This window comes from Lynx canadensis, chromosome C2, assembly GCF_007474595.2.
Source record: "Lynx canadensis isolate LIC74 chromosome C2, mLynCan4.pri.v2, whole genome shotgun sequence".
Lineage (NCBI taxonomy): Eukaryota > Metazoa > Chordata > Mammalia > Carnivora > Felidae > Lynx > Lynx canadensis.
Window position 1 is genome coordinate 65440204 of NC_044311.2, and position 24748 is coordinate 65464951.

At 42.1% G+C, this 24748-nt stretch overlaps 1 protein-coding gene across 1 annotated transcript in view; it reads right to left on the reverse strand.

Annotated features, from left to right (window-relative positions):
* The window catches only part of NCEH1 (neutral cholesterol ester hydrolase 1), a 60991-nt gene that overhangs the window by 12369 nt on the left and 23874 nt on the right, over positions 1-24748 (reverse strand). The window contains exons 2-3 of the mRNA XM_030329561.2: positions 6880-7108; positions 4922-4991 (exon numbers count right to left, since the gene is read on the reverse strand). Of these exons, the coding sequence (XP_030185421.1) occupies positions 4922-4991; positions 6880-7108 (299 nt within the window). The remainder of the gene's footprint in view (positions 1-4921; positions 4992-6879; positions 7109-24748) is intronic.

Here is a 24748-nt window from a genome sequence, read left to right on the forward strand (position 1 = left end):
TCCTTATAACCCTGTTTGCCGCAGACTAAGATAAGTACTCCAGCTTCTTTTCTGTCTACATTAGCAACATTCTTTACAGCTCTGTGAAGTTTCAAGTGCTCTGTGCACAATGCCACCTGAAGTTTGGTGGAATGGGACTATGTCTCCACCTACATAAAATAGGGAGTTTGAGTGTAGAAAAGATTTAATTAAAAGCATAACACAACTTAAAAACCGTTTTCCATACCCAAAAAAAGCAACGAAGATGCCTTGTAGAAGTAATGAATTAAGTAGATCAAATAGAATTTAATCACATCCAACATGTCTACTTTGCTAGTATCTGACATTTTATCTTTAAAAAAAAGATGGGGGCACCTGGGTGGCTCTGTGGGGTAAGCATCCAACTCTTGGTTTCGGCTCAGGTCATGATCACACGGTTCGTGGGTTCGAACCCCACATCGCACTCTGTGCTGACAGCAAAGAACCTGCTTGGGATTCTGTCTCCCCCTCTCTTTCTGCCCCTCCCTGGCTCGCTCTCTCCTTCTCTCTCCAAAATAAACAAATAAACATTAAAAAAAAAAAAAAGAAATTAGGGGCACCTGGGTAGCTCAGTAGGTTGAACACCTGACTTCGGCTTAGGTCATGATCTCGTGGTTTGTGAGTTCGAGCCCCACATCAGGCTCGCTGCTGTCAGTGCAGAGCCCGCTTTGGCTCCTCTGTTCTCCTCTCGCTACCCTTCCCCTGCTTGAGCACTCTCTCTCTCAAAAAAATAAACATTTAAAAAAAAAAGAAAGAAAGAAATTAAATCTTCCTTATGTCTTATGGTTCCAATACTGTGTCTTATATAAACTACAGGTAAAAAGGTACAGTGTTCTGGCTAAAATGCACTATGAAATAGGTTTATGAAAATAGGTTTAGGAACATAAAATAGGACCTTCCTAGATTATATAAATGAGCATGAATTCATGTATCTTACTTGCGTAGTATAAGATGAACTTTATTTGCTTAACAAATATTTGTGTGCAACTGATATGTAAGAACAGCATCGTATTGTAGAAGCAACTGAACAGAAGCAAGGTCTATTTTTATATCTTAAGGCTGTTATCTACCTTAGTTGCTGGGTCTGTTCCCAGAACTGTGAGCCAGCACCAGCAACATGAACTGAGGCATTCCAGCTCCTGGTACTCGCTGCATGGGAGTGATTCCATTACCAGGGCTGCCCTCAACCACTGCCTACCAGCTTCCTCAGGCTATAACCTTCCCCGGAGCCACACCCCATGGGAAGCTAAGCCATGCTGCCACCCAAACCTATGGCCCTCAAGGATAAGGAGCAGTGGTCTCCAGACGGCCTCCCCACTAGAAGGTAGAATTCCAGGAGAACCAGGGGTCCATCATCCTCCTAAGACTCTCAAATCATCCACTCCTCTTTCTTATTTTCCTTATTCATGGCCAGAAATCTCCCCATCTGTCTTCTCTTGTGTTTTGTTCCCTTCGCGCTCTCTGCTTTCTCCCCTTCCTCCCAAGCCCTCTCATTACACCAGTCTGGACTCTCATGACCAACTCACTTTGTCTAACTAGATTCTGCTCATTCTTAGGAGCTCAATGCAAACATCACTTTCTTTAAGACATGAATTCTCTGACCCTTCAAACTAGGTAAGATCTTACCTATTTGGTGAGGTACCAGGATTTTTGCATTATTATTACTTTCACCACAATTGCTATAATTATTATTCACATTCTTATTAACACTATTAATAATAAACCCTTTAAACTAGGTAAGATATTACCTATTTGATGCCTTCTACTTCATATCACTTATCATAATTTAACCTTACTTGTTTGTGTTTTGTTTTTTCATCTAGATTGTAACCCCCAGGAGGCAGGATTATGATTGCTTTACACTGTTATGTCAGCAGAGTGTAACAGTAACTGGCACATAACAGAAATTCAATAAACATTTGTGGAATGGAAGAAAGAGGAAAGAAGTGAGCAGTGAGAAGAAATATGTTCCCAAGTTAGATAGCTGAATATACTTTCCAAGAGAAACAGCATGATCACAGACCACGTGGTATTGGCTATCCTTCAACTAGAGCATAGGTTATGTGACTTTTTGTGGGCTGGCTGGCCTAGATTCTAACCACCTTAGCTCTTGATTTCTGCAAAGGAGTGCTGTGAGTTCCAAACACACAGTTGATAAATAAATTTGTAAGTTGGGTCTTTCCATTCCATGGCTAGAGCACTGATCCTCCAGACTTGTCTAGTGCATTAGAGTATCTGAAGCCCTCTTACCTCCACTGTCCAAACTGATACTCATGACAATTCTCTGGAGTCACTGACCTAACTCAACATGTGTTTTACTTAGCCTACATGTTCTAAGTCTTGTACTAGGTGATGGGAACCAAAGGAAAGAAGACATGATTTCTCTTCCCAGTAGCTCACATTCTAGATATACAGGAAGGATTCTTAACTCCAGTTTGCACATTTCATTAAATGATCTGCCTGAGGTCATGCAGTCTTGAGTAACAGTACTTGCCTACTGCCGTGATGCCTCCCAGTAATAAACTTGTGGATAGTACACTACATAGATGAGACACAATGGAAAGGTAAGATGAGAGCAGTCCTTCTAGATTTAAAAGAAATCTTAAAAACATCCTATCTATGTTTTATGATAAGCCTGGAATTAAAAGAACACCTGTTTTACTTGAGACAGATGGTGACGGGTAGAGAAGGGCATGTAGGAAGAATTTAGGCACGTTGCCAATTGCTTATATTGAAGCCCTGGATGGTAAGGCCTGTGTGGAGAATCCTCACGGTGCCAAGTTAAGTAAGCCCAGTTTCCCTCCTTTTCTCAGCCTTTTGAGGATTTGAGGAGCTGGAGCTACACAGGAAACCACTGAAAAGTCCATGAGGCTGGTTCCTCAGTTCTGAGCTGTAGGGTCTAGCTCTATAATGGGGCTCAGCTATTTAAACAGCTCCTGCTTTTCTCTGGCCAGCTGCCCAGGCTAGATGATGCAATCCTTTACTTGAAGGTTCCTACATTATAAAACTGCACTGAGGGCCCTTGAGTGACCTGGGTGGTGTGTGGAGAGGCCAGGGAAGGCTGGGAGCTGTCCAGAGCTGTCTTGGAGGGCAAATCTGCTAAGGAGGAGCAATAACACTGCTCCGTGTGACTAAGTCTTCTGTTCCAGGATCACAGCTGCCCAAGTGACTTGGGACACCAGCCCTTCCCAGACCCTGCAGAAGAACAGATTCTCTTAGGTCTCAGATCTGGAGCAAGGGCACAGAGGGGATGAGCTATGGTGGAGAGAGGCAGAGGGAAGAAGAGAGCTGGATGAGCTCTGGGCGTGGAAAGTGGTTAATGTTATAATCTTGTGGCTCAGCATTATCAGCTTTCTTCAATACTGGCTTGATATTGGATTAAAAATGTATAGGGGCCTCAACACCTGGGTTTAATGCCTCACTCTATTTATGTAACTTGCTAGCTATGTAACCTTATGAAGGTTACTTAACTTCTGGGCTCTCAATTTCCTCATCTATGAGAAAAATAACAAAATACTTATCTTGGATGATTTATATGAGAATTAAGAAAGACTCCTTATTCATTCCTTCTGTAAATATTTATTGAATACTCACTATCTGCCAGGGATGTCTCCAGGCACTAATGATTAACAATGAACAAAACAGGGGCTCCTGGATGGCTCAGTCAGTTAAGCATCAGACTTCAGCTCAGGTTATGATCTTGCAGTCTGTGAGTTTGAGCCCCTCATGGGGCTCTGTGCTGACAACTCAGAGCCTGGAGTCTGCTTTGGATTCTGTGTTTCCCTTTCTCTCTCTGCCCCTCCCCCACTCATGGTCTGTCTGTCTCTCTCTCTCTCAAAAATAAACATTAAAAAAAATTAAAACAAACAATGAACAAAACAGGCAAAAATCCCTAAAATCCCTCTCTTCATGGAACTTACTTAGTCTATTTCAACCTAGCACACTACACACATGATAAGTATTTATTATGTATTAAATATTTATTATGGTCTGTCAGAGGTTGATGACAGTTCTGGAGGAAAATAAAACAGGAAAAGTGGGCTGCAATTTTAAATAGTATCAAGAAAAGCCTTGCTGAAAGGATGATATGTGAACAAAGGTCTGAAGGAGGAGAGACAATGTATGCAATAGCTCCGGCACATGCCTGCCACAGGACAGGTACCAGGATTTCTGTATTATTACTATCACCACAATTGCTATAATTATTAGTCATACTGTTATTAGTACTATTAATAATAATGACAATAACGGCATTGACTGAGATTTGCTGAACACATTACATTTACAAGGTCTGAGATACAGAATGGAACTCCAGCAGAATGACTTTTCCAACTCTTAATTGGTTTTTAAATTTTATTTAAAAAAATTTTTTTAACATTTATTCGTTTTTGAGAGAGAGAGACAGAGCACGAGCAAGGGAGGGACAGAGAGAGAGGGAGACACAGAATCCGAGGCAGGCTCCAGGCTCTGAGCTGTCAGCACAGAGCCTGAGGTGGGGCTTGAACCCACGAACCGCAAGATCATGACCTGAGCTGAAGCCAGATGCTTAACTGACTGAGCCACCCAGGCACCCCTGGTTTTAAATTTTAAAAGGTAGTAAACAAAATTATTTCCTGCAGATAACTGATCGTATATTTTCCTCAATTTCCGTTAATTCTTTTCAGAACTTTTCCAGAAGTTTTCAAAACTAAAATAAAAAGATAATTCAAGGTGTTATAAAACTAGTTCAAGAAATTCTACGTTATATCAGAAAATCATTTTGTGTGACCTTGGGCAAATCCCTTCAACTTTCTGGATCTGTATTTTGCACTTTATTTTACTGGTTACAAAGTACAGTAACTAGATGGTTATCTAAGATCCCTTCTTAAAAATTATTTTTTTATGACTAGTATTAATTACTTACTCAATGGAGACAATGACAGCATTCAATTCTTCAGCCATTGCTGTGCACAGTTCATCATAATACCTGATTTCTAAAAGAGACAAAGGAACAATCATTATTAAACAAGTTACTTAACACTGTCCATTTTTAAATTCTGCTAATCGTGGATTGCTCTTAGACTTGCACTTAAGTTATTAATAATAAAAACCATAAAAAGCAAATATCGAAATATGTATCATTAATAGGGTTACATATACAAATGCAAAAATTAAATCTGGTTTCTGATAAAATGCAATTAGTATAAAATAACAGGACATCCATATTAGGTTACCTTTGAATGCGTTTTTAACTAAGTAGCCATTGATTTCATAATAGGCTATGAGAAATGCACCAAATTCTGATTTTGTAGCTCTTCAAATATACGTGTTTTCAAAAAACGTGCAGATAAACAGTTACCTCCTTAGAACTACATAATTTTTCTGTTTTAATATCTTTATTTGCTGCAATTCAATTGAATTCTTCCAATTGGAAGAACAGGATATTTTGTTTAAACCAACAAATAAAAAATAGAATTTTAGGAAGTCTTAGCATTCTTAGAAACAGGATCCAAAGGTATGCAGTGACAAACAATTTTAATACATAAAAGTTGAATCCCTTAGCTCTTCTTTCAATAAACTAAGAGATGAATTTGCCTACAGAGAGCCAAATATTACTTTAATTATACATTTTCCAAGGCAGTCTTAGAACCAGAAGTTTAGTAACTACATAACCACCTGCAGAGAGCCCACAGCCCGAGCTCTTCCTCTGGCAGGAGTGATCAGTCAAAATTATGGGGAAAAGGCCATGTGAACTCATAATCCATGCCATTTCCAGCACTTACACTTCCCGGTCTCCATGGAATGTCTCACTGGGCAAGTGTCCGATACTATATAGATTGCAATCATTTCTGTTACTCCCTTTTGTGTTCTCATCCCCTAGCACACATTAGGGTAACCAAAAGTGTAAGATTGTACATAACTATTTGAGTTTTTCCACTGGAAGTCCTGTACCCCCAGAGAACCCCTCAGTCCTGGGCAAACCTACTTACTCAGTAAACATCTGTTGAAAACTTGAGCAAATCCATGAAATCAAAGAATAAATAATGAATATGAAATGGGATTACAAGAAAAAGTTATACTTCTTTGGCCTTTGCCACATTAAACAAATGTTATATAAAAACACAAGCGGGAACAAGTTGTCATTGCCGTAAGCCTACGGGATGCCAAAGGCTTTGGGCTAACGATGCGGTAGTAGCTCCATAATGACAGGCAGAGATAAGGCCCTTACTTCCTCCTTGGTATTCTTTCCGCCAGGCTGCTCCACTTGGCTGCCTGCCATTTTGAATGTGTTCTGCTCATGAAAGTTATCCGACACCAACAAGAATATTCTTGAATTTTGCAGCATTGTTTCCTTTTAATGGTGGTACACCCTTTATAGCTTCATCTTTGGTTTCATAAGCAGATGGAACGTGGATGAGTTAATGTAGGTATTCAGAAACACTTGTCCTATTTCATAGAAAAATGTCTTCAAACACAAGTCGGCAAAAGAGCTGCAGATAATTTCCTCATACTCCGGCCCAGCGAAACTTCAACTTGTCTTGGTGGAGAAAGCTATTGTCAGCCCTTCACATGAGTTAGCCTATGATTTCGGTCACAGGAAATATTTTCAAAACAGTGGGCCTGAATTAACAAGCAGTAAACAGGTGGGCAAAACCTTTATGTATGTAGGGTAATCATAGAATCAATCATCAAAAACCAGGACCCTTTTGAGTGAGAAAAGGGGACACTATTAACAATCCTGCTGGGATAATAGAGGTAGCTGAGACTGTCCAGGGGAACCAAGTCAAATGGCCCTTACCCAATAAGGAAGTCAAACTCAATCACACATCCCTCCCAGGGCCAACCACAATCCCAAACAACCTGAAGGTGACCAGGACATACTTGCACTGGCTAAAGCCCAGCCTCCTCCATGGATGTAAACAACGCTGCGTTTCAAAGGCTCTTCTGGCTTTGGGGAGCCCTCAAACACTCTGACCTCCACACCGTCAAAGTCAGTATCGGTCACCTTCACCTGAGGAGACGACCAGGCGCTTTTCTTGCCAAAAGAAACGATGATAAAATTCAGTGCGAGCAGATGATGGCTCAGGCCCAGGTAGTGGATCAGGTTGCTCTGCAGGGAGAGGGAGGGAACACAGAGGGAGGGTATGAGTCAACTCCACCACCACCAGAGCCACACTCACCCACTCTTGGTGTTTGAATTCCTACAAGCAGCTGACAGTACTCTTGAGGACCCACTGCCCACTTTTAATACGATAACAGATTATATTTACTTTTTGCTTTTAGAGCCTGCAAAGTATTTTCATACATGAGACCTGATTTTTCGGATTAGCTCTGAGAGGGAAACTGGACAGGTATCATCAGTCCCATTTTACCAAGACGGCTTAGAAATTAAACATGACCGTTTGGCTGGATAAGTGGTAGTTCTAGGACTGAAAACTAAGACTTGTGCATTTTAGGATTTAGTCCTTTTCCTCCTCCTCTCCATCAGCAATCACAGGTCCAATAACACACTAGGAATCGAGGAAGAATACTTTATCTAAATGCAAATAAAAGAGAGAGAAGTTTTATATTTACTATAGGTATCTTTAAAGTGTTTTGTAGCTTATATACTTAAGTGTGTCGGTTGTTTTGAGAGTAGAAGAAAGAAATGAGTGTGGGAGAGGCAAACAGCCAGTTAACTCTGGTTCCAGCACTGAGAAGCAGAACGCCTCAGACGTTACCAGGAGCTTTTCAGAAATGTGCAACATACAGTCTGCCATCACTTGTCCTTTGAACCTGAGGGCATTGAGCTCTGCATTAAGTGTCTGCAGGAAGTTACTTGGTTGGAGAAAGAGCAAAGAGAGAAGAGACCCAAGTCATCCACCCAGCAAAGACCCTACAGAGTATATTCCCCTCTTTGTACTTTAAAAAAAAATGTTTATTTATTTATGTTGAGAGAGACCAAGAGCATGAGCAGGGGAGGGGCAAAGAGAGAAGGAGAGAGAGAGAATCCCAGGCAGGCTCCACACAGCCTGAGCCTGGTGTGGGGCTCAATCCCGTGACTGTGGGATCATGACCTGAGCCAAAATCAAGAGTCAGACGGTCAACTGACTGAGCCATCCAGGCACCCCTCAACCTTTCCACTTCTTATACAAGGTCTTCCTATTGAGTAGACTTATCAAACTAACCTCTCAGTAAGACTTAATGGCCACGGTTCAAAGCCAGATAACTGGAAGCCTTGTGGCAGCGAGTGACTAGTCCAACTAGTGTCCAACAAGTGTCAAAAAGAGGCAGGAAACTTTCCTGACACTGGTGCATGAATTTAGATACTATATCTCCTTGAGACTCTCCAACCTAGGAAAGAAGGACAGCTAGAGAGTAACAGTGCCCTTCTGGAAAATATGAAACAGAACGCTGATGATTAGTGAAACATTTCATGTCATCATAAGATCAAGAAACAATGTTACTAGCAGAAATCAGGACTATATAAAGTCTGTGATGCACCATAATACAGCTTCCCAGAATAGGCATGCAGCACGCTGGTGTGCCTCGAAGAGTGTACACGTGTGCTAGAATACTGATCCCCTCAGCCCCTGAGGAGCTAAGCTCCAGAGAGCCCTTTACCCCAATGTCCCATATAAAGTATTATTATTATATACGTATGCCTGGCCATGAAGTGAGCTGGAAAACGCTGCATTATAACACCATGAACCAATGTTTATGAAAAACAAGAACAAGAGGCCATTAATCTAACCACGAAGAGCTATTTCAGTAATTTCATTAATATTTGTTTGCTGGCAATATAGGCAGCAGAGCAAATATTAATAAAATAATTCAACTTCTATATGTATCAGTTGCCCAATTTACTGAAAAAGTTAAAACAACTGATAGTGTTTTTTTAAAGCTTATTTATTTTCAGAGAGAGAGAGAAAGAGAAAGAGGGAGAGAGAACACATGTGTGAGTAGAGGAGGTACACAGAGAGAGAAAGAATCCCGAGCAGGCCCTGTGCTGTCAGAGTAGAGCTCTATGCAGGAGTCATTTGCAGGAGTCAAATGATCCCACAAACTGAGATCATGACCTTAGCTGAAATCAAGAGTTGGATGCTTAACCGACTGAGCCACCCAGGCACCCCACAACTGATAGTGTTCTTGCTATGAAATAAATGTGTGATAGGAAATAAATTCACATGCACAGGGGGGCCCAGTTGGTTAAGCATCCAACTTTGGCTCAGGTCGTGATCTCACAGTTCTTGAGTTTGAGCCTCGCATCAGGCTCTGTGCTGACAGTTCAGAGCATGGAGCCTGCTTCAGATTCTGTGTCTCCCTCTCTCTGTCCCTCCCCCATTCACTCACGCTCTGTCTTTCTCTCTCTGTCAAAAATAAGTAAACGTGAAAAATATTTTAATTTAAATTAAAAAAATTCACATGCACAGAATTCTAATTCTAACCAAATCCAATTTGGCAAATTGGATAAAGGTAATCATCGTTTGAGTTTTGTGGTAAAATGTCAGTCTTACTGAGGGTATACTGACTTCTGCCAGGACGTAGCCAAGAATCACTGCATTCACTAAGATTCTAGAGTTCACACAAAAAGCTCTTGTCAATATCGTTATCAATTAATAGAGAACACACAGGATCCATCCCATTTCTTGTAGGACAAGTAGCATGATAGCATGGACTAAGGAAATATGAACAAACCAATGGCAGGCTTGCATCTGTTACTTTCTGGACTATTTTTTTTAAGTTGAGTGAAGACTATTCAATACTTTAAACAAATCATATATGAGTTTCTTCAATTATAGGAAAGCTGCAAAAGAGGTGAATTGTCTCTCTAAGACAGATTAGAGAAGATGGCTCATTTTATAGAGAACCCACCTTGGGTTTCCTTCATGCACTGCATGCTCTGAATGCATGCAATCTTGACTCAATTTGCCCATGCCTCTCCAAAAATACCTCTACCGTGTCAGATCGCTTGCACGAACAGAATTTCTCAACAACTATCTGCATTGTTCACCATACTGTCAAGGTGGCGCAGGGGCAGGAGGGTTGACTCAAGAAGGGGTGGTTTACACGGAGAAAAACAGATAAGCAGATAGGAATAAGAAAGGGTCAGAGAGGTGCTAAAATAAAATAAAATAAGTAAATACAATTTTATTTCTTGCATCCTTGCGTTTGTGAAGTGAGATTCAGATCCATCTCCAAAAACACTGCAAATTAACAGTTTTCTGAAACCTCTTTAGAAGTAGCTGGAAAATTTCAGTAGCACAAAGAAGCAGGCCAAGTGTTAAGAGCCCCACAGGTTAAGAATTGACCAATTCTTGGGGCGCCTGGGTGGCGCAGTCGGTTAAGCGTCCGACTTCAGCCAGGTCACAATCTCGCGGTCCGGGAGTTCGAGCCCCGCGTCAGGCTCTGGGCTGATGGCTCAGAGCCTGGAGCCTGTTTCCCATTCTGTGTCTCCCTCTCTCTCTGCCCCTCCCCCGTTCATGCTCTGTCTCTCTCTGTCCCAAAAATAAATAAACGTTGAAAAAAAAAATTTTTTTTTAATAAAAAAAAAAAAAAAGAATTGACCAATTCTTGGCAAGTTCTTGAAGTACTTTAGGGCAGTGCTATAGATCTTAAAACTTGCCCCCATAACCATTCTAGGATTTAGGAGAGAAATTCTACCTGAGGAGATGGAAGGGGTGAAGGGTCATTACTCATTACACCTCAGTGGAACCAGACACAACAAAATAGGTGGGCCACTGGCTCCCTACCCAGGTATGATGGCCAAAGATCAAAGGACAAGCAAGAATCAAAGGAAGCCAGGTACCTGGTGGCTCAGTAGTTACGTATCTGACTTTGGGTCAGGTCATGATCTCAGGGTTTGCGAGTTCAGTCCCACGTCGGGTGACCTCAAGTCCCGGCTTCAGTGAGCCCTGCTTCTCTCTCACTTTCTCTCTGCCCCTCCTGGGATTCTCTCTCTCTGCCCCAAGCTCATTTGCTCGCTCTCGCTCTCTCTCTCTCTCTCTCTCTCTCTCTCTCTCTCTCGCGCGCGCGCGCGCGCTCTCTCTCAAAAAACAAATAAAAGAACAAAGAATCAAAGGAAGCCAAGCAGAAACTGTACTCCGTTTCTCAATATACAAGTTAGTTATTATGTTTGTGAATGGGGTTGTTCTCTGTTAATTCATTCAACACGTAAATTATGAGATATATTCCAAGGGCAGGGAAGCTTAAGGTGGAGAGACAACCTTTCCGGAGCTTGGGGAAATAGAAGAGAACCAAGATTTGTAAATGAATAGCTGATGATAGCTAAGCAATACAAGCACTAAGAGAGATCTAGATAAAGAATTACTTCTGTTTGTTCTTCCTGGGATGAAATCCAGTAAGGCTTCTAGCCTAAACGGTGGCTTAATGGAAGAGGAAGCATGGGTAGCAAAGAAAAGGGTCGGAAACCAAGATGGGAAAGTATTGGGCAAGTGCTCTAATTCAGATACATATGGGAAGGTCAGGTAAACAACGGAAGCGAAGGCTGGGGGAGCATGGAAATAAAAGGCTAAATCTAAGAGGCATGGATAGCAGGCACCAAGGTCAACAGCACAGACTCCAGACCTAGAGTGCCTGAGTGAAAAGCCCAGTTCCTCCACTTACCAGCGGTGGGATCTTGGGCATCCCAATACTAAACCTCTCTGTGTCTTGATTTCTCATCTAAAGACAGAAATATAATACTAACTACTTCAAAAGATTGTTGTGAAGCTTAAAACAGGCAAAAACACCTAGAGTAGCACCTGGCACATACTAAGCCTTATATGGGTTAACTGTTATTATTATACCCCTGATTCAGCAGGTCATTGCATGAAGAAACGTGAGCCCAAGGACTGTCCAGTATCTCTAGGGAAGCTGGGACTATCATTTTTCCTATTAGGTACATTTGTTACGAGGACCACACTGATGACCAAGTTCTGAAATTATTATGGGTTAAACAGATGTAAAATAATTGTCTCTAAAAAGTTCATTTGTATGCTCACGTCAAAGGGGGAAAGGGGAAACTGGGGAAAAGCTATAGTACACTGACACTACCAATGCATCAGTAACTTAGCCTGGGTTTCAATTTCAACACGAACCAACCACATTAAATACTTAAAACATCTATTGTAACTCACTACCTGCCTCATCTCCCATATTCAAAGGTTTAAATTCTGTCAGTGGTTCTCCCAACTTTACCAGCGATGGCCATTTTATCCTGCAAACACCTTTTAAATTCTCCTAGGCAGATTCTGTTCAATTTCGTACTACAGGAGAAAAAAAAAAATCATGGAATATCTGCATGAAAATTTGTGGTCATGTTTTTTTTTAAACATGCTAAAGTTTGCGTGTATTTTTAAATGCAGATTTTTTATTGACATGCAAATTATATGCCTCACATTTAAGCCCTCTGTAGGGATCACATGCGATTCACTAATGCAGAACTCTTGTTCTACAGGAAAACACAAGGTCTGTGGCAAGAAACTACCGAAGGTCATATAAGTATACTTCAAGTATTAATCAGGCACTTACTGTATTAAAGACTCTGCTACATCCTCTAAGAATGCAAAAGTCGGTAAAAGATGGACTGAGAACTTTAGTTCAGAATTTAAATCTTGACTGATTCCCTCCCTTTCCCCAAATTTCCATCTCTCCTTAAAAATTTCATAGTTCTCTGAACTTTCTCTAAGACTTTAACTTTTAAGAAAAATCCTCTGATTTTAAAGCACTGATTTAATTTTTCTTAATTTGCATATAAAACAAATCATGCCTGCAGGCCAGATTAGGACTAAGGACTACCAGACGCAAATTCCAATGTAGAGGTAACCTGGTCCTACGGAAGGTACAGCTGGAAAGATGTAGCAGGTAAATTAATTCCCTTAAGTACAGGCCCTAGTTGTCAATGGTGAAACAGCAAAGATTTTTGGACACTTTTTTTTTTTTTTAAAGATTTGATTTTTAAGTAATCTCCACACCCAACATGGGGCTCAAACTCACAACTCCTCAATCAGGAGTCATATGCTCCCCTGAGCCAGCCAGGCATCTCGGACATGTTTTTTTGTAATGAGACTATACTTTGGGAAGAATTTTAGCTGTGGTATAGATAATAGATTGGTGAGAAAAGAGATTGGAGACAGAGGTAACAGCTGTAAGAATTTGGCAACTGTCTGCCGGAAAGAAAAATGAAGGTCTGCCCCTGGAGAATACAGAGGAGGAAACTATACCAAAGAGATCACTGAGGCAGAGTTGATGGAAAGATAAGTTCCATTTCAGAATTATTCCCCCTAAAGTCAGCAGAATATCTAGGCAGATGGGTCCAAAAATGCAGGCAGTAAATGTATAGTCAGAGATCCAAGGGGCTGAGGCCTGGAGGAAGAACTCAGAAGTAACTATTAATAACTCAAACAACCTACAAATATGCAAACATGGGAACATCCTAGGGATGTTCACAACAGATGATTATGAGAGGATACAGAAATTTCAAAAATAGAGATGTGGTACCTTTAGTACAAAGGTATGTGACCCAGCCTAGAAGAGAAGAGAGAGAGGCTGTCCAAAGAGGCTGCCTGGGCACACAGCATCAGCTAAGTTGAAGTGAGTTTTAATAGATGCTCAGTTGGCTGGAGACAGGGAGGAGGGCGGGAAAAGGCATGCAGATACATGTGGCTGTGGGGCAGGCGTTCCACACTTCCCTCTCCTGCCCACCACCCACACTTTCAGTATCACTTTCCTCCAACAGGGGCGGAAAGTCATCAAAGTCTTCTTTCCTAGTCCCACCCAGATTACAAAGGATAAACATATTCCCTCTCCCTTGCTGGGGCTGGGTCTCCATTTCGACCCAACTCTGATGAAAGGATAGGGCTGTCTGAACACCATTCCTGGGAGGCTTTAGGCCATACAGTAAATTCCACCAGTAAATTCCATCAGGGAAGTCAGTTTTGCTGAGGGAAAGCAGGAATTGTAAAGCTGAATAGAATAAAGACTGAAATCTTGGGAACACCATCTGTTAACACAGCTGGGAGGCAGAAGAGAAAGAACCAATCATGAAAAGATTACCCCACCCCACCCCCTGCAAAAAAAAAAAAAAAAAGAGGAAGAATTCATTGTTAGCGTGGCAAGAGAGACAAGAGACTGAAGAAGTTAAGGGGGAAGAGAGTTTCAAGAAAGAGCAAGTTGTTAAATGCCTGTGGAAAGGCCAATTCAGTCACGGGTGTTGGCAGTGGGGTCATGGGATCATTGGCGAACCTAGTAAGTACTGTTTAGTCAGAGATAAGGGGCTGGGAGCCAGATTGTAATGGGTTGCAAAGTGAGTGGGAGTGAAGAAATAGAGATAGTGAAGGCAGAGGAGAACTTTCACAGCTGAGATTAGGGAAGCAGTCAGACAATAAACAGGCTGAGGGAGAGTAAACAAAACCTGTTTTGTTTTGTTTTGTTTTAGGTGAGAGACTTGAGCCTGGTGTAAGGAAAGAGCCTGTGAATAAGGAGAGATGAATGTTGAAGGGGGGGGTGGGGAATGACAAGTGAATTGAGACCCTAGAGGAAGAAGAAAGGATCTGGCAAAGAAATGGAAGGGTTGGCCTTGGGGGAGGCCGTAGCAGGTGAGCTTAGAATAGGCAGGGAAAGAAGCGGAGATAAATCTCTCAATGGAAGCTATTGGACTTCTGTTGAGATTGATTCTGTCTTTACCCCAAAGAAGACAGGGGTTTTCATAGATCAACGTCTTTGAAGGCAATTCATTATAGCTTGGCTCGAAGCCCTGAATCTCTGGCAAAAAACAGGCCTTACTGGGTTCACCAATGACTTACCTACTTGGCCTCTCTGTAGGCAGTTAACAACAATTTGCTCTTCCTTGACACTCTCTTCTCCCCCTTAACCTCAATATCTTGTCTCTCTTACCATACTAATAATTAACTGACATCAGGGTCAGTAGCTTGAAATTGGCCATGATGGTAATATGCACATCACAGAAATCAGCAATAGCTACAAATCAGGGTTCCCTCAATTCCGGTTCCCCCTCCATCCCACAGAGGGCACTCCACCACTCTATTTCACCCCTTCTCCTTCCCTACTCATCCAGAGGATAGCATAGTGTTTTACAGTGCAGACTATGAGGTCAGTTGGCCAACATTCAATCCTGGCTCTGACACTTACTAGTTGGGTTATTCTTAACAAGTCAGCAAACCTCCGTGTGCCTCAGTTTCTTTACCTGTAAAATTGGAAGTGATCATAATATCTACTCTACCGTGTTTTTTAAAGGATAGCTGGCATAACAGAATATAAGTGCTCATAGTGTTGCCTCTTTTTATTTGCTTATGTCAGGCCTTCACAGCATTTCAGTCTGCCGTATAATATAGTCTTGCTCCAACAGCGAGGAAGAGCCAGGCTAAATCACCAGCTGCATGTTCCTAAACTGGGGGATATACAAGGACTTCAAGGCAGCAGGGCTCTTTAACTGATAGAAACCCCATCTTCCTAGGTATTTCATGCTTCTTGGTGCAATTGTGAATGGGATCAGTTTTTTTATTTGTCTTTCTGTTGCTTCATTATTAGTGTATAAGAATACTACTGATTTCTGTACATTGATTTTGTATCCTGCGACTTTGCTGAATTCATGTATCAGTTCTAGCAGACTTTTGGTGGAGTCTATCAGATTTTCCATGTATAATATCATGTTATCTGCAAAAAGTGAAAGGTTAACTTCTTCTTTGCCAATTTTGATGCTTTTGATTTCTTTTTGTTGTCTGATTGCTGATGCTAGAACTTCCAACACTATGTTAAACAACAGCAGTGAGAGTGGACATCCCTGTCGTGTTCCTGATCTCAGGGAGAAAGCTCTCAGTTTTTCCCCATTGAGGATGATGTTAGCTGTGGGCTTTTCATAAATGGCTTTTATGATATTTAAGTATGTTCCTTCTATCCCGACTTTCTTGAGGGTTTTAAGAAAGGATGCTGAATTTTGTCAAATGCTTTTTCTGCATCGATTGACAGGATCATATGGTTCTTATCTTTTCTTTTATTAATGTGACATATTGCATTGATTGATTTGCAAATGTTGAACCAGCCCTGCATCCCAGGAATGAATCCCACTTGATCATGGTGAATAATTCTTTTTATATGCTGTTGAATTCGATTTGCTATTATTGAGAATTTTTGCATCTCTATTCATCAGGGATATTGACCTGTAGTTCTCTTTTTTTACTGGGTCTCTCTCTGTCTCGTTTAAGAATCAAAGTAATACTGGCTTCATAGAATGAGTCTGGAAGTTGTCCTTCCCTTTCTAGTTTTTGGAATAGCTTGAGAAGGATAGGTATTATCTCTGCTTTAAATGTCTGGTAGAACTCCCCTGGGAAGCCATCTGGTCCTGGACTCTTATTTGTTGGGAGATTTTTGATAACTGATTCAACTTCTTCACTGGTTATGGGTCTGTTCAAGCTTTCTATTTCCTTCTGTTTGAGTTTTGGAAGTGTGTGGGTGGTAAGGAATTTGTCCATTTCTTCCAGGTTGTCCAGTTTGTTGCCATATAATTTTTCATAGTATTTCCTGATAATTGCTTGTATTTCTGAGGGATTGGTTGTAATACTTCCATTTTCATTCATGATTTTATCTATTTGGGTCATCTCCCTTTTCTTTTTGAGAAGCCTGGCTAGAGGTTTATCAATTTTGTTTATTTTTTCAAAAAAACCAACTCTTGGTTTCATTGATCTGCTCTACAGTTGTTTTTTTTTTTAGATTCTATATTGTTTATTTCTGCTCTGATCTTTATTATTTCTCTTCTTCTGCTGGGTTTAGGGTGTCTTTGCTGTTCTGCTTCTATTTCCTTTAGGTGTGCTGTTAGATTTTGTATTTGGGATTTTTCTTGTTTCTTGAGATAAGCCTGGATTGCAATGTATTTTCCTCTCAGGACTGCCTTCGCTGCATCCCAAAGTGTTTAGATTGTTGTATTTTCATTTTTGTTTCTTTCCATATATTTTTTTAATTTCTTCTCTAATTGCCTGGTTGACCCATTCATTCTTTAGTAGGGTGTTCTTTTTGTAAAATATCTGTATGCTGAAAACTATATAAAGCTTATGAAGGAAATTGAAGAAGGTATAAAGAAATGGAAAAACATTCCGTGCTCATGGGTTGGAAGAATAAATATTGTCAAAATGTCAATACTACCCAAAGCTATCTACACATTCAATGCAATCCCAATCAAAATTGCACCAGCATTCTTCTAGAAGCTAGAACAAGCAATCCTAAAATTCATATGGAACCACAAAAGGCCCCAAATAGCCAAAGTAATTTTGAAGAAGAAGACCAAAGCAGGAGGCATCACAATCCCAGACTTTAGCCTCTACTACAAAGCTGTCATCATCAAGACAGCATGGTATTGGCACAAAAACAGACACATAGACCAATGGAATAGAATAGAAACCCCAGAACTAGACCCACAAAAGTATGGCCAACTCATCTTTGACAAAGCAGGAAAGAATATCCAATGGAAAAAAGACAGTCTCTTTAACAAATGGTGCTGGGAGAACTGGACAGCAACATGCAGAATGAAACTAGAACACTTTTTTACACAGTTCACAAAAATAAACTCAAAATGGATAAAGGACCTGAATGTGAGACAGGAAACCATCAAAACACTAGAGGAGAAAGCAGGAAAAGACCTCTCTGACCTCAGCAGCAGCAATTTGTTACTTGACACATCCCCAAAGGCAAGGGAATTAAAAGCAAAAATGAACTATTGGGACCTCATCAAGATAAAAAGCTTCTGCACAGCAAAGGAAACAACCAACAAAACTAAAAGGCAACCAACGGGATGGGATATTTGCAAATGACATATCGGACAAAGGGCTAGTATCCAAAATCTATAAAGAGCTCACCAAACTCCACACCCGAAAAACAAATAACCCAGTGAAGAAATGGGCAGAAAACATGAATAGACACTTCTCTAAAGAAGACATCCGGATGGCCAACAGGCACATGAAAAGATGCTCAATGTCGTTCCTCATCAGGGAAATGCAAATCAAAACCACACTCAGATATCACTTCAGCCAGTTAGAGTGGCCAAAATGAACAAATCAGGAGACTATAGATGCTGGAGAGGATGTGGAGAAATGGGAACCCTCTTGCACTGTTGGTGGGAATGCAAATTGGTACAGCCACTCTGGAAAACAGTGTGGAGGTGCCTCAAAAAATTAAAAATAGACCTACCCTATGACCCAGCAGTAGCACTGCTAGGAATTTACCCAAGGGATAGAGGAGTACTGATGCATAGGGCCACTTGTACCCCAATGTTTATAGCAGCACTCTCAACAATAGCCAAATTATGGAAAGAGCCTAAATGTCCATCAACTGATGAATGGATAAAGAAATTGTGGTTTATATACACAATGGAGCACTACGTGGCAATGAGAAAGAATGAAATATGGCCCTTTGTAGCAACGTGGATGGAACTGGAGAGTGTAATGCTAAGTGAAATAAGCCATACAGAGAAAGACAGATACCATATGGTTTCACTCTTATGTGGATCCTGAGAAACTTAACAGAAACCCATGGGGGAGAGGAAGGAAAAAAAAAAAAAGAGGTTAGAGTGGGAGAGAGCCAAAGCATAAGAGACTCTTAAAAACTGAGAACAAACTGAGGGTTGATGGGGGGTGGGAGGGAGGGGAGGGTGGGTGATGGGTATTGAGGAGGGCACCTTTTGGGATGAGCACTGGGTGTTGTATGGAAACCAATTTGACAATAAACTTCATATATTGAAAAAAAATTAAAATTAAAAACAAACAAACAAAAAAAAAACTGAGAACAAACTGAGGGTTAATGGGGGGTGGGAGGGAGGGGAGGGTGTGTGATGGGTATTGAGGAGGGCACCTTTTGGGATGAGCACTGGGTGTTGTATGGAAACCAATTTGACAATAAACTTCATATATTGAAAAAAAATTAAAATTAAAAACAAACAAACAAAAAAAAAACTGAGAACAAACTGAGGGTTAATGGGGGGTGGGAGGGAGGGGAGGGTGGGTGATGGGTATTGAGGAGGGCACCTTTTGGGATGAGCACTGGGTGTTGTATGGAAACCAATTTGACAATAAATTTCATAAAAAAAAAAAAAAAAAAAAAAAGAAACCCCATCTTCAAGGCTTCCTTACAAGAAAAGGCTATGATGAATCAGTTTGCATTATCCTTGCCTTGAAATTCTTTGAACAAGGGCAGAAAGGGTTAAGGAAAAAGGACTGAGAAGAAAGAACACAGACTTTACATAGAGACAAGTCCTGGTTCTCTTGTTTATTAGCTATATGACCTGGGCAAGTCCCAAGTTCTCTGGGTCACAGTTGCCCAGATAAAAAGAGGGGGAAAGTACACATGAGGAGTAAATCCACATTACCTATTGTTGTCCCCTCTCTCTGGAGGTTCTGAATTGACAGAACCCCATCTGGCTAAGGACCCTTCCCACGCCTGACCTTCCTCCAAGTTTCTCTCATTTCTTTTAGTCAGCATTATTTTTATAAAAAACAAACAAAAAAAGAAAAGAAAAACAACTTCTGTCTCACAGAGTAGGCATGGACCAAAAGAGTTCAGTTTGGGGCCCTGTCGTACTCTCTCCATATACCCAAATACTGGAGAGAATTATTAAGCAAACCTGTGAAGCACAAATATAATTATGTAACAGGACTCTGATGAGATTACTTCATTACAAAATTTCAAATTGGTTTAGTGTCATATCCAAGGATTTCATTACAGGCTACAAAGCAAACCTGAGGAGAATCTCACTGCTGCTAAATTAGCAGGGTAATCTAGAACCGCAGGGTCTGACACCCTAGCCCTTTCGCCCTAAAACCTTCACTTTGTTCTCACACTCCCAGGGTGGAAATTCAGTCTGGGGGAGCACAGAAAAGCACAGGCTTGTCTCTTTCCAGTTCCTCAAACCTTTTGTTTCTTTTTTACTATGACACAGAAGACAAACATTTCTTTAAAAAAACTTTTTCTTAATGTTTATTTTATTTCTGAGAGTGAGAGAGAGAGCGAGCGCACAAGGTGGAAGGGGCAGAGAGAGAGGGAGACACAGAATCATCACAGAGCTGATAAGCTGTCAGCACAGAGACCGATGAGGGGCTCAAACCCACGAACCGTGAGATCATGACCTGAGCCGAAGTTGGATGCTTAACCGACTGAGCCACACAGGCGCCCCAAGACAAACACCTCTACATCAGAAAAGCACTTGCTTAGCTCCAAAAGCCTTCTATATTCTCTCAGGGTATGCCAAGGGGAATAATAGCTCACATGTACTGATGTTTGCTCTCTGCCAGTCTCTGTTCTCAGTGTGGGGGAGTCTTGGACCAAGTGTGGGTCCTGTCAGTCACCCAAGGTCACACAGGCAAGAAGTGGTGAGCTGAATTTGAACTCGACATTCCGATTCCAGAACTCTTAACCTCCAGAACTTCCAAAGGACACTCATGAGTCAATGTAGTTTGCAACCCATATCATAAAACCATAAGATTTTACATCTGGAGTGAATATTTAGCCTCCCCTAAAACACAAAAGGAAACTAATCTCAGGGTCAGCTGCTCTAGCATAGTCTGGCCTTGACACTTGGGCTGAAGAGACACCCCCATCTTCCCCTTTCCTCTTCCAGCTCTCCCTTGCCGGCACATTTCTCTCGTGACATCTCTTTCTAGCTCACTCTTCTTTGCCTTCCAAACACATGCTTGTGACAGTTGAAAGGAGACTTTAAAAACTTACTTTGAGTTCTTTTTCATTCACAATTCTGTTATCTCTAACAGCAATAACTAATTGTGAACTCCTTGGGACAAGGTCTGAGTCCTGGGGATCTAATTTCTTTTTGCCAGTGCCTCATGTACAGCTGGTCATAAACAAATGTCCTTCCTGAGGCTACTCATGCTGCTAAAAGCCTCCCTTGACTGCCAGGACAAGAGGCATTTGTTTTCATTGGAGTGTTCCAAATAGCAGCTGACTAAAGGCAACACAAAAGAATTAGACTTGGAAACAAAACCTCCCAGACTCCCTTCTGCTGTATGGCAATCCAGGGCTTGCCCACTCACACCCCTTGCTTGACTTCACAAGGGTGTTGCACAGGACACCCCAGAAGCTGGGGTCATCTTCTGCTTTACGGAAAATGCGGCCAGCAGCACATTAGATGTGACCTTTGAAAACGGGTTCTTAAATGGCATGTAAATCCAAAAGATAAGGCAAATGATTTTTTTTTTAATTTTTTTTTCAACGTTTATTTATTTTTGGGACAGAGAGAGACAGAGCATGAACGGGGGAGGGGCAGAGAGAGAGGGAGACACAGAATCGGAAACAGGCTCCAGGCTCTGAGCCATCAGCCCAGAGCCTGACGCGGGGCTCGAACTCACGGACCGCGAGATCGTGACCTGGCTGAAGTCGGACGCTTAACCGACTGCGCCACCCAGGCGCCCCAAGGCAAATGATTTTAATAGATATCTACAGACGTCTGAAGGGTCAGATTCGATGGTCATTATAATAAATTAAGACTCCTTTGTGCACAGAGTGTGATTATAACAAATTAATGCATGCTATGTGAAATATTTAAATTATAAAAATTATAATACTCTTTTGTACAACGCTTTACAGCTTAGAGCCGCTTGCACTTTCACCACTTTGATCTCACGAGGACCTGTGAAGTAGGAAAAGCAGGTATTGCGCTCGTTTTATGCTCATTTGAGGCTGAAAGAAGTTAAAAGCCTTCACCAGGATTATAAAGCTCAAAGTGAGAAAGCAAGTACTAGAACCCAAACGCCCAACTGACTGACCCATCATTCTCAGGGTTATGACTCAGAGCTCAGACAAAAATCAGTAACCAACCCACTACAGAGCCTCTCACATCACACAAGTTTTGAACACTTAAGAGTGAAAGGTTTAAAAGCAGGGTGGGGAAGGGAAGTAGGTCAGGAAAAGTATCCCAAACTCTACTCTGCCAGAGGCATTCTTGCCAGCAGATCTGCTAGGCTGGTTCATGGTCAACGTAAACAGTACCTAAGAAAACTAACAACAGTACAAAGCTTTAATAGCAACTGGAATTTCTACACCCAGCAGTTTCAAGTGAAGGTAGTTCAGTCCCTCCTTGGCCCATGTGTCCCAGAGGCTCAAGAAGGCAGGCATAGGCCATTGTGATAGAATGTGGAGTCCCTAAAAATGGAGGTTTCACATCTACCCCAGGAGAAGCCTCTCACTTTAACACTCAGGAAACAGGAAAAATTTACTACTCCTTACACACAGTCAGTCAAGATCCACAATCACAAATGTATTTCATATTTAAAATACTAAGTTAAAATAAAAATATCTATACAGCAGATAACTATATTGCCCTCCCGAGGTGAATTTATAGGTTAGATATCCTACTACAAGGAAAAGGCTATGGATCTATTTTTCATCTACTTGTTCAGCAAACATTTGAATGTTTACTGTGTTCCAGACACCAAGACTAGTAGGGAGATGAGGGGAAATACGAAGATAGGCTCCATCTTTAAGAAGCTGACAGTGTATAAGGTGGATATATACAGTGCAATGCAATAGTGTCATAAATACCAGAGATACAGACACAGAGAAAGAAGTAACAGTTTCCACCCAGAGGAGTCTGCAATGGGTTTGCAGCGTGGGAGACATTTGGGCTGTGTCTTTAAGAACAAATAATAACTTGCCAGGAGAAAAGGGGGAAGGACATTCCACCCAGTGGAATAATAATGGAACACACAAAGGTGCGGAAGAGAAAGGCTTATTGGAAAGTTGGGATGGACTACTGTCCTGTGGTCCTGAGAACAGGGTTGGCCCTGTATTTTAAAATACCAAAATAGTCTTAATTTGATGAGTTTGCATCTGGTCTTTATGATACTTTTAAAGAACATCTGTTCCCTCACCCTTACCCTATCCCCAGGACAAAACCCAGGGAAGCCAAAGTATGGCTCCACTTAGAGAGATAGCTCCCAACTGAAGAGACAAAAGGAATTTGGTTCACCAATAGATTAGCAAATTATTGATTTTTTTTTAAATTTACCTGTTTTTAAGAGGTTTTTAAGAACTAGTTCTTTTATCTCTTAACTCTATTATCGCCATTAAATAATCATAGAAGCTGTCCAGTCCAAGGCTTCAAAGCTGTCCAGTCCAAGGCTTCAGACTGGCATCATCTGAATGCAAATTCTTGTGTCAACTCTCCCTATTAAATTAGTGTCTCTGGGGGTGGGCCTTAGGAATCTCCCCAGGTAGTTCTTTTCCATGTTAAAGTTGGGAAATGCTGGCCTAGCTCAAAGTGTAAAACAGTGTTTCATTAGACAGGTTTTGTTTCAGGTCTTTTTGTTTTGTGTTTAATGTCAGCTCTACGCCCAACGTGGCACTTGAATCCACGACCCTGAGATCAAGAGTCATATGCTCTACGGACTGGGCCAGCCAGGTGCCCTTTCAGCCAGGTGCCCCTAGACAGTTTTATTGTTACTGATTTTCTTTGCAACAGTAACGGGTGAACAAATTTGAGACAACGTTGCTAAGATCAGGGCTTGCGGTGACAAGGCACCGTTAGGTTTGAAGGAGCACTGCTGGCCTCAAGATCGACTGGTCCCTTTTATCCTTCGAGACACCTCCACTGTGAAGTCCCCCTCCCACACCCCCAACACCCACCCCAGCGGCCCCTGCTCGCGGAGAACAAAGCTCTTTCCTCCCGGGCAGGCCAGGCGCTCTGTGCGACGACACCGCTTGAACGCATCTCCACTGCCGCACCTGTCCTTTCTCCGAGTGAGGTTTGCCCTGCGTCTGTCTCCCCCGTGAACTCTGAGCGCAGAAACCGGGTGGGGCCCTCCGCGCACACGAGCGCCCAGGCGGGCGCGCAGTGGCTGCGCACCGAGGAACGGCTGCGGAGAGGGCGTGAGGTCGCCTGAAGGCCGCGGGGACAGGGGGCAGGGGAGGCGTCTACTTCCTACCAGCCTGGCTGACTCAAAGCCACAGCAGCCGGCCGGGTTTGGTGCAGGCGCTGAGTCACAGGCCCACCCCTCCCAGTTCCCGCGTCTCGTCCGCCAGCCCCTCGCCCCGCCCCCAGCGGCTGGGAGGCCAGTGCCCCCTTCACCTCTAACCCTCATCCTCCAACGTGGCAGACCCAGGGAGCAGGAACCTCCGGAGCCCCGCCAGGAGCCGGAGGTAATGAGGGAAGGAGGCGCGAGGAGGGGGGACTGACAGGGCAGTGGTCACTTGTCAGAGGAGCCCAGGCCCCGGCAGAAGAGTGCACCCAAGTCTAAAGTGCCTTCAGGGTGAGCCGGCCGCGCTCTGAAATGCCCAGTCCTTGCCCTCAAAGCTGCAGAAGCAGCGTGATCCGAAAGAGGTCAGTTAATAAGGAATTTCAGATTCTGGGAAAGAAGTCCAATGACCTCTCTAAGATCTTGTCAAAAATCCATGAGCTCACCAAGGAGGGATACGCGTGGACCTGACAAGGTGGGAGCCGGAGGAGAAAGAGGAAGAAGATAAGGTGGAGTCTAATGACGAGGGTCTATCTCTGAAATGTCAAATAATGACACTCTGAAGTGTCTCAAGATGCAGAGAAATAAGAGGGGACAGAAATGGAGAAGGAGAAAGAAAATGAAAGAAAAGAAACACTAAAATAGTTTAAAGTATTGTTGAACTTCAAAGTAACAATAATATGACAATGTGATATAAACAATAAATATGATAATAAAATAACAATGTGAACCTATTCATACATTCCTAAATCATGTTAAAGGTGAACAGTCAGATCCTGGCCAGCCCCTTGGTTTCAAATTTG